At 53.3% G+C, this 12,846-nt stretch overlaps 1 protein-coding gene across 2 annotated transcripts; it reads right to left on the reverse strand.

The window, feature by feature from the left end:
* Positions 1-115: 115 nt before the first annotated feature.
* VPS4A (vacuolar protein sorting 4 homolog A) lies at positions 116-11,620 on the reverse strand. Of its 2 annotated transcripts, none has more exons than XM_047711541.1 (11): positions 11,429-11,620; positions 7,368-7,479; positions 7,121-7,268; positions 5,818-5,876; positions 5,580-5,699; positions 4,958-5,114; positions 4,272-4,420; positions 3,812-3,893; positions 3,353-3,572; positions 1,684-1,824; positions 116-943 (listed from the first exon to the last, which is right to left on the reverse strand). In XM_047711541.1, the coding sequence occupies exons 1-11, from the start codon at positions 11,447-11,449 to the stop codon at positions 842-844; spliced, it is 1,311 nt and encodes a 436-aa protein (XP_047567497.1). In that variant the 5' UTR covers positions 11,450-11,620; the 3' UTR covers positions 116-841. The 2 variants fall into 2 exon arrangements, with proteins under 2 accessions (XP_047567497.1, XP_047567496.1); XM_047711540.1 differs by having other exon boundaries at positions 5,818-5,879; positions 11,429-11,618.
* Positions 11,621-12,846: the final 1,226 nt, after the last annotated feature.

Genomic DNA, 12,846 nt, shown 5'->3' on the forward strand with positions numbered 1-12,846 from the left:
AGTACCCTGGTCTGATGAAGAGCACAGAGAGAAGAGCAGGAGGTCTTTCTCATGGACGCAAGCATGGCCTTCAAGGAGCCCAGATAAGAATCAAAGATGCGATCACTCAGGTGGCTCAAGAGGGAAAGGATTTATTAGCCCGTTTCCAGGGCAGGGAGCCAGGGGCAGTGGTGGGGGTGTGGTGGTCTCACATTCAGAGGGCAGAAAAGGCAGCAGTAAAACCCACCTGACTGCCTTCACTCATTCTGATCTACACAGCTTTGTGCTCACAAAAACCATCCTCTTGTCCTGCAGGGAGGACACAGGGCCTGGGATGCTGACCTAGGAGGTTGGGAATGGCTTGGTTTGACTCGTGGCCTTCCAAGGCAGGGAGTAAAACTTGGGTTAGAAGGGACAGGCTGAGGGAGCGGCAAGCCGTCCCAAAGGTCTACAGCCCCACGTGCGGGCTGCTCCCACCCCTTGACGCTTCCGGGAGATTTTAACTTTATTTATAAACAAGACAAAAATCCAAGCAGCATTAATTTAGGGGAACAAAGAAAGGTTTAAAAAAAAAAAATACAGAGGGGCAGGATAAGGAGTTGGTGAGCATCCAGAAGAAGAGGAGGAGGAGAGAAAGGAGGAAGAACCAGTATTCCACCCGGTGCTGAATGTGCTTCCGTGTCTCTGCGGCCACGGAGGCCCTTCCTTCCTGCTCCCCAGCCGGCAGCCAGACAGCAGAGGGGACGCCGCAGTGACATGAAGACGAGCCCTGGAGCGCTGTCTGGCCACTGACGTGGGGAGTGCCGTGGATTTATTACACCAGTCAACCTCCCACCTTCACCGTCACCAAGTGAAGAAGTTTTTAACTCTCCTGTCCAAAGTCCTCTGAGAATTTCTTCACTTTCAGGAGGTCATCTGCATTCACGGTGGGCCGAGTGGTGGCCAGAGACCGGAGCATGTCCGACTGCAAAGACAAGGGCACGAACCTAAGGAGGAGCCAGGCCCAGGGTCCTCAGCCTCTCTGTGTCGCAGACCCATGGGGTCCAGCAGAAGAAGCCAGTGTTCCCAGTCACTCCCAGCCCCAAAGGCAAAGCTCCCTCTGGTTGCCTGGTGCCTGCATGCACGTTTCCCGTGCCAGGACCGCTCTTCCCTCCAGAGGCGGCTCGTGTCGTTCCCAAACAGGCCTACTTCTTGTCTGAGAGAATTCAAACTCCCCTCATGTGTTAACTGCTGGAAGAAGCTCGTTCTGACTACACACCCGCCATACCAGCCACACTGACAAACACCTGCCCCACACGACAGGCAAGACCATTTGGAAGACCAGGATGAGGAGAGGGGAAGACTAGTCCCATGAGGCTGCCTTTGCAGTGACACCAAAGCCCACTGCCAACAGACACTCGCTGCCTCCTCCTGGGCACAAAACAAGCCAAACCCATGGAATGATGTAGTCATGCCAGAGGGACTTTATTCTTGCTGAATAAAATAAAATGTTCATGCTATGGCCTCCATCCTGGGTCCCCACTGAGTCTAACAGCAGGATCCCCAGCTACCCAGAGCCCCAAAGGCCACTCTGTTTCAGAGGAGCCACCAACAGCCCAGGACAACCCACAACCCCAGAGAAGGGGAGAAGCCTATTTTTATTTTCAGGCCCAAGACCCCAGTTTTCTGGGCTCTGTGTAGTCCCTCTCCCAGCTGGCCACTTACCATGCAAACCACAGGCTCTAAGAGTTTGTCACCAGGGACATCCATCCAAGTCATCTCCATGGCTCCTGGGTCCCCTGGTGAGCAAGGGGTCAGGAGGTCATCAATCATAACGCTAGGATTGGTGCGGGAAGGACCACAGACCTGAAATCAGATAGGAGTCAGGCTGCAGGGGCTCCACCTCGATGACTGGGTAAGGGATGGGATGCTTCAGATTTCTGAGTCCTGAAGAGAAGGTAGTGGGAGAGGATGAATGCGTGCCTGGCTTTCTAGGTCATTAATCAGTCTGAGAAGAGAATGACTCCTTCAGAAGTCTCGGGCTGGCAGCTGAAAGTAGCTCACGGTAGGATTCTGGAGGTTTGTGGTCAGCATGTTATTCCAGGCACTGTTCTCCAGAACCGCGATCTGTGGCCTGAAGTGTCTCAGTATCTTCCTCTTCCTCAGTGACTCCATCAAATCTCACCACAAATGTAGTGATATCAAAAATGTTCTTCTAACCACAGTCTGCTTTATTGGCAACATCCCCCCAAATATCCCCAGGGCTAATTCCCTCACCTCTTTCAACTCTTGACTCAGATATTATCTAGGATGGCCTATCCTTTAAGAATACAACCTACTGTGGCGTGTCTGGGTGGCTCAGTCAGTTAAGCACCTGACCCTTAATTTTGGCTCAGGTCATGATCTCAGGGTTGTGAGATGGAGCAGGGAGTCGCTTGGGATTCTCTCTCCCTCTGCCCCTCCCAACTCCCCCCTCTCTCTCAACTAAATTTTTTTTTATTATTAAAAGAATACAAGGGGCGCCTGAGTGGCTCAGTGGGTTAAAGCCTCTGCCTTCGGCTCAGGTCATGATCCCAGGGTCCTGGGATCGAGCCCCACACATCAGGCTCTCTGCTCAGCAGGGAGCCTGCTTCCTCCTCTCTCTGCCTGCTTCTCTGCCTACTTGTGATCTCTGTCTGTCAAATGAATAAATAAAATCTTTAAAAAAAAAAAAAAAGAATACAACTTGCCCACTCAACTCCGAACATCAGAAATACCAGACTCCATCTCCTGCTCTGTCTTCCCCCTCATCACCCTCAACTCCTATAGATCAGGGATTTTTGTCTGCTGTGGTCCCAAGTGTCTCCCCAGGTCCTAGGACAGCACCAGGTGCACGGCAGGACCCTTGGCAGACACTCAACAGAGATACGCTGTGTGACAGGAGCTCCTCCTTCGAGCGAGTGATTCTGTACCTGCTGATTCTTCAGACACTGAGTGGGGGCCCCACACACGACAGCACAGCGCTGACTATGGAGATGGCAGAGGTGACTGGCATGGGGCCATGACCTCTGGCTTCACACAATCTCAGATGGTCACATTCACACAGGAAGAACGACAGGGAAAGAGAGAACAGGTGCAACCCCAGTCCGTGGAGCCAGAGGGCTCAAGTACTTGTCCTTGGTTCTCCATGAGACCAAAGAAATGTCCCCTGAGCAGCCAAGGAACTGGCAGAGAAAGCTGACATCCCCATTCCTGTGACACTTTCTGAACAACTCCTTGCTGGCCCACTCACCTCCACTCACACATCAGGAGTGGAGCCCATCGTGGGCTCATAGCCCTGATCAGATCAAGACCCGAGCTGAGCTAAGAGTTGGATGCTTCACCAGCTGAGACACCCAGGAGCTCCTCCACTCACCTTTTTGAAGTGTGTCGCTGACTGAACTTTTCTGACCGGCTGCATGAGGGAGTCCCGCACAATGATGCTGATGTCGGCACCCGAGTAGCCTTCCGTCTTCCGGGCCAGCTCATGGATGTTGGCCTCCGTGAGGTTGTGGGGAGTGCTCCCCAAGTGCAACCGGAACATCTGGGCTCGGGCAGCCTCCTCAGGCAGTGGGATGTAAATCCTCTTTTCAAACCTACAGAGCCAAGCACACGGCAGGACTTGAGAAGAGAGGGCGTGACAGTCTTCGCGGAGAGGGGTGCTGGGGCCCTCCGGAAGGTGGCTTCACTGAGGACTCTGCTCACCACACAGACATGAAGCGGCCTCCAGGGAAGCGGAGGCCGTCCGCACCCAGAGCCGCAGCGGCAGGAGACCACGGGCTGACTGCAGCGGGAGAAAGACCTCAGCCCCCGGCACCTACCAGGGAAGACTCACCTCCTTCTAATGGCTGAATCCAACACCCAGGGGATGTTGGTGGCACCAAGAACCAGAGTCCCGTCATTGTTATTCCCCACCCCTGTGGAGAAAGGGAAACACAGACACTGATTCAGAACATCTGCAAGGACAGGAGCATCTGGGGGAAGTACCTCAGGGGCCTCTGTGTTCCAATCTGGGGCCAGCCCCGTGCCCCCACCTGCAGGGCCCCAACCGCCTCCGCTGGGCCACGAGCCTTCTCTGAAGCCCTGCCGGCCTCGAGAAGGGCAGAAGGCTGGCAGCCAAAGGCCAGGGTGACCTCTCTGCAGCCCTGTGGAGTTGAAGCTGAGAAAGGCTGCTCTGACATTTCCCCTTTGTCTTAAGGATCATCAGACCCAGCCGCAGCTGAAGAAGTAACGACACGCTGGGCTGGCTGGAGGCAGACCGGGCCCCGGGGAGGGCACCCAGTGCTGGCACGCACCCTGCATCTGGACCAAGAACTCCGTTTTGATCCTTCGGGCGGCTTCGCTCTCGTTTTCATTGCGGGACCCACAGAGGGAATCCACCTCATCGATGAAGATGATGGAGGGTTTGTGCTGCCTGGCCAGCTCGAACAGGTTCTTGACTAGCCTGTGAAGGTGACAAGTGGGGCTGAGATCAGGACGCCCACACCCATCCCAGCCGAGGGCCCAGTCACTGCTTCTCTTTGCCTTTCCCACAGGCAGGTCAGGACACCTGTCCTGCTAGGATTTCAGACCCTGGTCATCACAGATCTACGGGCAGCACTGTGCCGTGAGGAACAACCAGCCCTGGCGACAGCCCCACTCATTAGCTCTGGATTTAGGACAAGTCATTTCCCCTCTGCTCAGCCTTGGTGTCATCCTCTGCAAAAACGGGAGTCGGTGTGGAAAATAACTGAACCACATGAAGTCCCCAACAGAGGACACCCACCTGACACCCAAAGACTGGGAGTGCCTTTGCCTTCCCTTCAGGAGGACTCCTCTCCCCAGCGCGCCCGTTCAGTCTCAGCAAGCTCTGTCAGGACAGTGTCCCACCCAACAAGCTAGCAGGATTCCCCTCCACTGGCTCCTTCTCCATGACCCCCAACAGTAGTTCCTCTGGACGGTGGCTCAAGGGCAGGGAAGCAGGGCCTGGAAGCCGACTTACTTCTCACTCTCACCCAACCACTTAGACATCAAGTCTGAGGAGGACACAGAGAAGAAGGTGGAGTTGTTGGCCTCTGTGGCCACCGCTTTGGCCAGGTAGGATTTCCCTGTGCCAGGGGGTCCAAAGAGCAGTATCCCTCGCCAAGGTGTACGCTTGCCTACAACAAAGAATAAACTGAGGTGAGCTTCCTCCTGACTGGGGAAAGGGAACAGAAAAATTCGACAAGATGACTGATTCTAGAAGCAAAGGAAGAAAGGGAACTGAATTACCTGCTGAGAGCCTGCTCCTAGCCCTGGCTCATGACCCCCCAGAACTGTGGAAGTAACACTGGCTACCATTGGTTCCTGACCCTACTCACCCATTGGGAGTCAAGTCGAAGTTCTAGTTGCAAAGGTGTTCCTGACACCAGAGAGGAGCCAAGGAGCAGATGGTTGTGATGGGTAGACCCTGGGGCCTCTCTCCACCGAGAGCCCTGAGAGGGAAGGTTGGGCCCTCACCCCCTGAGGGCCAAGAGAGCCGAGTGGCCACCTGCTCCTGGACAGTTTCCAAGTGTGAGCCCTGGGCTGGGTTCCTCGGAAGCCTGCTATTTTTGCATTTGGGCCTAAAGCAGCTCAACTCTTACCTGTGAACAAGTGTGGGAATTTAATTGGCAAAATGACAGCTTCTTTGAGGGCCTCCTTGGCCCCCTCCAAGCCAGCCACATCATTCCACCGAATGTTGGGCTTCTCCATCACAACAGCACCTGCAAGAGGCAAGTAGAGCCTTCAGCCTGGAGCCCGACTGAGGAGTGTGAGCCGACCCTCCAGGGGGCCTCGCCACACACCCCCACCCCCACCGCCGTTGGGGGGCGGGCCTCTTACCCATCAGTTGTTCTTGCAATTTCTTTTTCTCTGGATTATCCCCTTCGCTGTCACTATCACTGCTGGGGAAGGAGACAGAAGATGACAGGCTAAAGCAAGAGGCAACTGGCAAGAGGCTCTGAGAGCAAGGTCAGGCTCTGGCTGCTGGCCCAGTGGTAGAGAGCCGCTTGCCCTGCTCAGCAGTGGCGAGGGACCTCAGGGAGCCTCAGACCACCTGTAATTGACACTCCCAGGAAAACACTCCCATGACCCATCCTTGTTTCTTCATTAATGGAGTAAGAACAGAGACGTGTGTTCTCTCTAGAAGGCTGGTGAGGGTTATACGCTTTGGCTGGAATTCAGGAGCAGCTGGGCGGGCAACCAGAGCTGTCACTGGCCTTTCACACAGATTCACAACCAGACAGCAAGTGGCTGTGACTCAGAAAGGAGGTAAGGTTGACAGCGGGGGATCTGGGAAAGGAACAAGGTCACAGGTCTCACTCCAGGGCTAATCCCTAATGGGTCCTAAGTGATCAGCCATCCTCAGAACTCTTCCAGCCCTCCTGCCCCCTCCTCTTCCCTTCCCAGAGTATGTCTGGCTCTCTGGGGAACCTGTCCATCCGGGGACAGAGCCCATCAGCTCTGGCAGGGAGCGGCAGACATACCACCCACATCTCTCCTGTTGTGTGACCCTCCTGCCTGGGCCCACCCCCTCGCCTCCAGGACACCACTGGCCTTTATGCTCAGCTAACTGGAATCTCTGTGGTGGGCAAACCACACATGAGGTGAGAGGCTGCCGAGCAAACACTGGCTTTGGGGTGGGACACAGAGGCCCTGTGTGGGGGTCCAGACTCCAGCCGGTGCCAGCTCTGTGATCTGGGCCATCTCATCTGTCAGATGCAGACAGTAACTCCGACCGTCACAGCAGCTGGCACTTCTTCCATCCTTCCTGCCCACCACGCTTTACTTTCAGGCCTTGACCCTCATCATCTCATCCCCTCTTTAGAGCAACACTGGGCGGGAAGGAACGTTATCTTTCTTCTACAGATGAGAAGCCTGGAAGCACAGGGGGTCATGGCACGCGTCCATGATCACCCAGCTAGGAAGTGGCCACGGCGGGATGTACCCTGAGAGTCTGACTGTGGAATCCAAGGCTTGTAACTGCCCTGCTGGCTCACATTTCACCCACAGCTTTTCTGTGCAGATCCAACCAGACACCGTTCATGGAAATACTCAGCACCAGGAATGGCAGCAACACAGAAAAAGGACACACGCTCCTGGGGTCTCTGGTCCCCGCAGGGGTCCGCCACTCCTCTGTACTCACCCCTTACTCTCACTCTGATTTTCTTTGACTGGCTTCTTGCCATGCTTCTCTTTGTTCCGTAAATAATCCTTCAGCTTCTCCGCCCGATCTAGGTACTGCATGCACTTGGCTCGAATGCTCTCCTTGGCCTTGTCGCTGTGTGCCTCATCTGCAAAAGGGGAAGTAGAGAGGGTGTGCCCACCTGCTCCCGCAGTAGCTCTTCATACGCTCGGCAGGCGGCAGGCGGCCTGGGCCCTGCGTCACTCACATTTGATAGCATGTAGGAAATACTCCACGGCATGCTGGTAGAGCCGGAGGGCCTCCTCGTAATTCTTGGCTTTATCCTCTTCCGTGGCTTTCGTCACCAGATCAATGGCTTTCTGGAAAGGCGAAGCAAATACCTCAGATACCTCAGTGCTTCCCAAGAGACCCAAAAAGCCCTTGCAGTCCCAGGGCAGCAGGAATCCTACAGATCTGTTAGACGCACACAATTATGTCAGCCTATTTTTCCAACATCAGCTAGAAAGATGTTGAAAGGGAGCTTTAAAAGACAGCCATCCCTCTTCACAATACACTCACACAGCTGAAAGCGATCTCACTCTCAGTTTCACTCTGGATTTCAGTAAGTGGAAACCTGACCAAGTATCTCAGGTTAGGGCTCAAGGGGAGAATCCACTTTCTATTCCTTGCATCAAGGGAAAGAAAAGCGGCCCTGGATCCAGTGCCTGGAGCAGGGGAAACGCCAGAACCAACTGCTTGGTGTGCTGCTCAGCGGGAAGGCCAGGAACCGCACTTGCCCTCAAAGGCCAGAGACGAGGCAGCCCTGAGTTCTACCAGATCCTCCTACTGGCCCAACCCGCTTCTCTGTGGTGAAAAGAGATGGTTTTCCTAAATTTGCTCCTTAGGGAGGGGATGCTTAGACACATGGATCAGTATACCAGTAGTTTTAGTAAGAAAAGTGCTTGCTGGCACAAAGTTAAGTGTCTGACTCTTGGTTTTGGCTCAGGTCATGATCTCAGGGGCTTCCAGCTTTGTGCTCAGTGGGCAGTCTGCTTGAAGATTCTCTCCCTCTGCCCCTCCCCCATTGGCATATGCACATACTAAAATAAATAAATCTTTAAAAAAAGAAAGAAAAGGGCTTGCTTCCTCCAAAGACATATATGTATTGCCAACTGAGGGGAACGGTACTCTGGAATTTTCTAAGAACTCTGTGAGGGTATTTTTGTGAATCTCACAATTCCTGGAGGCCTGTGCTCTAAACTCAACTCAAAGCACGCTGTATTTTCAAGCAGCTGCCCTACACCTACATATCCAGTTTTAGAAACCGTGGCTTCACCAGCCCAGGAAGCATTACCAGAATTACCCTCCCCAAGCTGATCAGCACTGGACATGAGGCTGGCAGATCCCACCGTGTCCACAAAGTTCCGTCCACAGCAAACAATAAACCTCCTGACCAGCTCTTGGCCGGGCTCAGGCATTTGTGCAGCCCTTCCTCCTCTGAAAGTCAAAGTCTCAGCAAGACCCGGCTAGCTCTACAGAACTGATGGACGGGAGTCGGTTTGGCCAAGATGATGATAAATGAACTCACCAGGTTGAGGAGATGAGGAAAGGTCAAAGTGTTGGCTACTATTTTCAAGCTCAGCTACCTCCATTACCTACAAAGAGGGAATGGCCAGGAGCCCAGAACCTTCTCGGATGATTAGCTTAAACACAAGCTTCGCGGGTCTACTCTCCCCCGACCACCTGCTCTTCTGAAGAGACAATGGAATGAGTTCCCCTGTCCCTGATGGCTTCTCTTCTCCAGAACAAACATGCCCAGTTCCATGGACTTTTTCACTCTATATGCCTCCTTGCTTGGGTCTGTCCTTTAAAAACTCAGGGCTCAGAACAATACTTGAAGGATGCTCTGCTCCCCTCCCTTCGAGATACTTTACTGATGAATGCACCTAAGAGCACATTAAGTCTTTCTGGCAAGTGCATACAACACTTCACAGGCAAGCCTCAGCTGCAGTTTGAAGAATAGTTTTGCATAACACAAGGGTGAGGTGATAAATAAAACTGCCAGCCTGGTGCATCTCTAGTAACACATATGGCAAGGATGAGGGTGAAGGACAAGGCTAAGGAAGATGTGCTAACAGAAGAGCTGGCAAACTGTAAAGGACCAGATGGTCAATAGGTTAGACTTGCCTGGCCATACAGCCTCTGGAGAAACTACACAACTCAGCCTTTGTAGACCGAAAGCAGCCATGGAAAATACGTAAATGAAAGAGCAGGAATGTGTTCCAATAAAACTTTATTTATAGACACTGAAATTTGAATTTCATGATTTTCACGTGTCATGAGATATCTTTTCCCAGCCTTTTAAAAACAAAAAACCTACGACATTATGTTAAGTGAGAGAAGCCAGTCACAAAGGACCACATATTATATGATTCCAGTTACATAAAATACCCAGAATAGGGGCGCCTGGCTGGCACAGTTGGTCAAGCATTGGACTCCTGGTTTCTGCTTGTTTGGTGATCTTGGGGTCATGGGATTGAGCCCCGAGTCTGCTCCATGCTTAGCGAGGAATCTGCTTGAGTTTCTCTCTCCCTCAGCCCCTCCCCCTCCCTAAACTAAATAAATAAATCTTTTTTTTTTTTAAGATTTTATTTATTTGACAGAGAGAGAGATCACAAGTAGGCAGAGAGGCAGACAGAGAGAGGGGGAAGCAGGCTCCCTGCTGAGCAGAGAGCACGATGTGGGGCTTGATCCCAGGACCCTGGGATCATGACCCGAGCCGAAGGCAGAGGCCTTAACCCACTGAGCCACCCAAGCGCCTTAAATAAATCTTTTAACAAATGAACAAAGAAAGAAAAGTGCTCAGAATAGGCAAATCCATAGGGACAGAAATTATCTGAGTGTCTGCCCAGGGCTGGGAGAGATACAAGGTTTGTGGGGTTGATGGTAAATGGTGTGGAGCTTCTCTCTGGGGTGATGAAAAGGTTCTGAAAGTGTGATGATGGTTGCGCAACTCTGAATAGACTAAAAGCCAATGAATCGGATACTTGAAATATGCCAAAATGTGTGGTGAGTTACAGCTTAACAAAGCTTTTATTTTTAAGATTTATTTATTTTAGAGAAAGAAAGTGTGTGTGAGCCGGGGGGAAAGGCAGAGAGAGACAGAGAATCTTCAAGTAGACTTCCTGCTGTGCATGGAGCAGACTCAGGGCTCCATCTCACGACCCTTAGATCATGACCTCAGCGAAAATTAAGAGTCGGAGGCTTAACCAACTAAGCCATGCAGGCGCTCCTTAGTAAAACTTTAACAGTAATGTAAAAACATTCTTAGCTCACAAAAACTGGACAGGTGGGATCTGCACCCAAAGTTTACAAACCCCTGTGATAACACATCAGAGCTTCTGCTGGTGGATGGTGGGGCCTGGCTTTGGACTCTAGTTAATTCCTGGCCAAGCAGCCCAGTTTATTCCATGCCTCTGTTCCCACTTTTTCCTCCACCTTCAGGTGTCTGAATGCTATCTACCCTTTCTGGATCCAGGCATATGCCCCTTCTTCCACGAAGTCCTGCCTAACTCCTTCACAGGCTTCATCTTGAGCACTATGTAGCAGACATTGTGTTTAGAAGACTTTACCTGAATTACTCAATCCAGAGCCACTGTCACAACAACCCTACAGGGTATCACCCCATTTCACTGACAGGAAACCCGAAATTCCAAGATCAAGTAACTAGCCCAAGGTCACATGCGACTGAGTGGCAGAGCCAAGACTGAAGCCCAGGTCTGAGGCCTGGGCAGGTTTCTGTTCACCCGCCCAGCAGGACCCGCAGCACCTGGAGAATGGGTCAGTCACGCATCCAGGTGGCGCCGCCCAGCACCACCAGGCAAGACCTGGGGAATGAATGAAGGGTCGCGGGCCGACAGGAGGAAATCCAAGCCTGGGGAAGGAGCGAGGACTCGTCCTAAGGGAAGCAGGCGGAGGGAGAGCAAGCAGCCCGACTGCGGGGCCGAGCTTCCCCGGCGGTGCCTGTGCGGTCCGCAGGAGGCTGATTCCCGCCGCGGTACTCGGGCGCCGCTGGCAGCACGGAGCGGCCTCGGGGCTCGGCCTGGCCGGACGGGGGATGGGGGTGGCAGGGGCACGGGCGTTCTGGACGGGAGACGGCCCGTGGCTCCGGGCGCATGAAAACAGAAACGGGCGGAGGCGGCGACAGGGCGGCGGGGAGAAGGCCACTGGGCCGGGGTTCCGAGCAGGCCGCCCGCCCGACTGCTGGCTCGCAGGCCCCGCCGCGCCTCCTCCGGCCTCCGGAAGCCGAGCCCCGCCGCACCGAGATACCTGGAGGGTTGACGTTGTCATTTCATCTCCTGGGTCCGCCCCACACCCCGCGGCGCTGCTTGCGGCCTCAGTCCGGCCCCCGGGAGCCGAGCTGCTGCGTCGGGCGCGGGGAGCCCGGCGACTTGGCGCTGGGCTCGGGCAGGGTGGCCGCTCGCAGCCCGAGCAAAGTCGGAGGGCGAGCGAGGAGCGCGGCCCAGAGCGGTCGGGCCTGAGCCGCGCGACTGCCCCCCGGCGGCCATATCTGGAACTGCAGGCACCGCTCCCCGCGGCCCAGGGGCGGCCCGGACTAGGGCCCGGGCGGGGCTAGGCAGGGGGCGTGTTAGGGGCGGGGAGCTCAGCAGAGGCTAGGATGGGGTGGAGGGGGGCGGGAAGTGGGGGCCGCGAGGGCGGGGCCAGAGGCAGGGCGCCTGGAAACCTCAAGTCCACAAGTCCTAGATCCTATTTCTAGTAAAATAGCGCCTGTAGAACGGTTTTTCTTGCACAGTAAACCTAACTCCCAGAGTTTTGGATTTCTTATGTTTAATAGAGTATACTAATAATTAGTACCTACCTTGTCTGGCTTTTGGGGGGAATAAATGAGCTAGCTACTGTAAACACAGTGTACCCCATACTGGGGATACAGTCTCTGTTAACTATTGTTATTTCTTCTTTTCTTTTTTTTTTTTTTTTGAGAGAGAGAGAGTGCGAGCAGGGGGAGGAGTAGAGGGAGAGGGAGAATCTCAAGCAGGCTCTATGACCAGCACGCAGCCAGAAGTGGAGCTGATCTCAGGACTCCGAGATCACGATCGGAGCAGTATTCAAGAGTCAAGTGCTTAACGGACTGAGCCACCCAGGCGCCTCCTCTGTTAACTATTAATATGATGCTGGTGGTTCAGTCTAAAGTCAGTTTTTGGTTTTGTTTTTTAGTATCAACCCTGCTACTTTTCTCTTTAGGAAAGTGGTTTTCTTTTCTTTTCTTTTTCTTAAGATCTTTCTTTCCTTCTTTCTCTTCCTTTCTTTCCTTTCTTTCTTTCTTTTTTTTTTTTAAAGTAATCTCTACACCCAACCTGGGGCTTGAACTTAGAGCCCCGAGATCAGGAGTCTTATGTTCTACCAACTGAGACAGCCAAGAGCCCCAGGAAAGTGGTTTTCTTAAACCTCCAATGCTGGGGGCTTTAGCCCTGTGAACTTCAGTATAGTATATCTGTGCTAGTTTCTGGAGATATAGCAATGATCAAAACAGTTCTAGGTCAGCCTACCGTTTGAGAAGAAAGATGATGTTCATCGGGAAAGATGATGTAATAAGTGTGTTGAGGCCCATCTGTGAAAATCCACGTGCTTTGTGCGCATCTAACAGGCCACCTGCCCAAGATAGGTGGTCAGCAAAGGTTACCAGGTTCAAAGCCGAGGTTTGAGGCAGGAGAAAGAACACTCCAGGT

This window comes from Lutra lutra, chromosome 17 (assembly GCF_902655055.1).
Source record: "Lutra lutra chromosome 17, mLutLut1.2, whole genome shotgun sequence".
Classification (NCBI taxonomy): domain Eukaryota; kingdom Metazoa; phylum Chordata; class Mammalia; order Carnivora; family Mustelidae; genus Lutra; species Lutra lutra.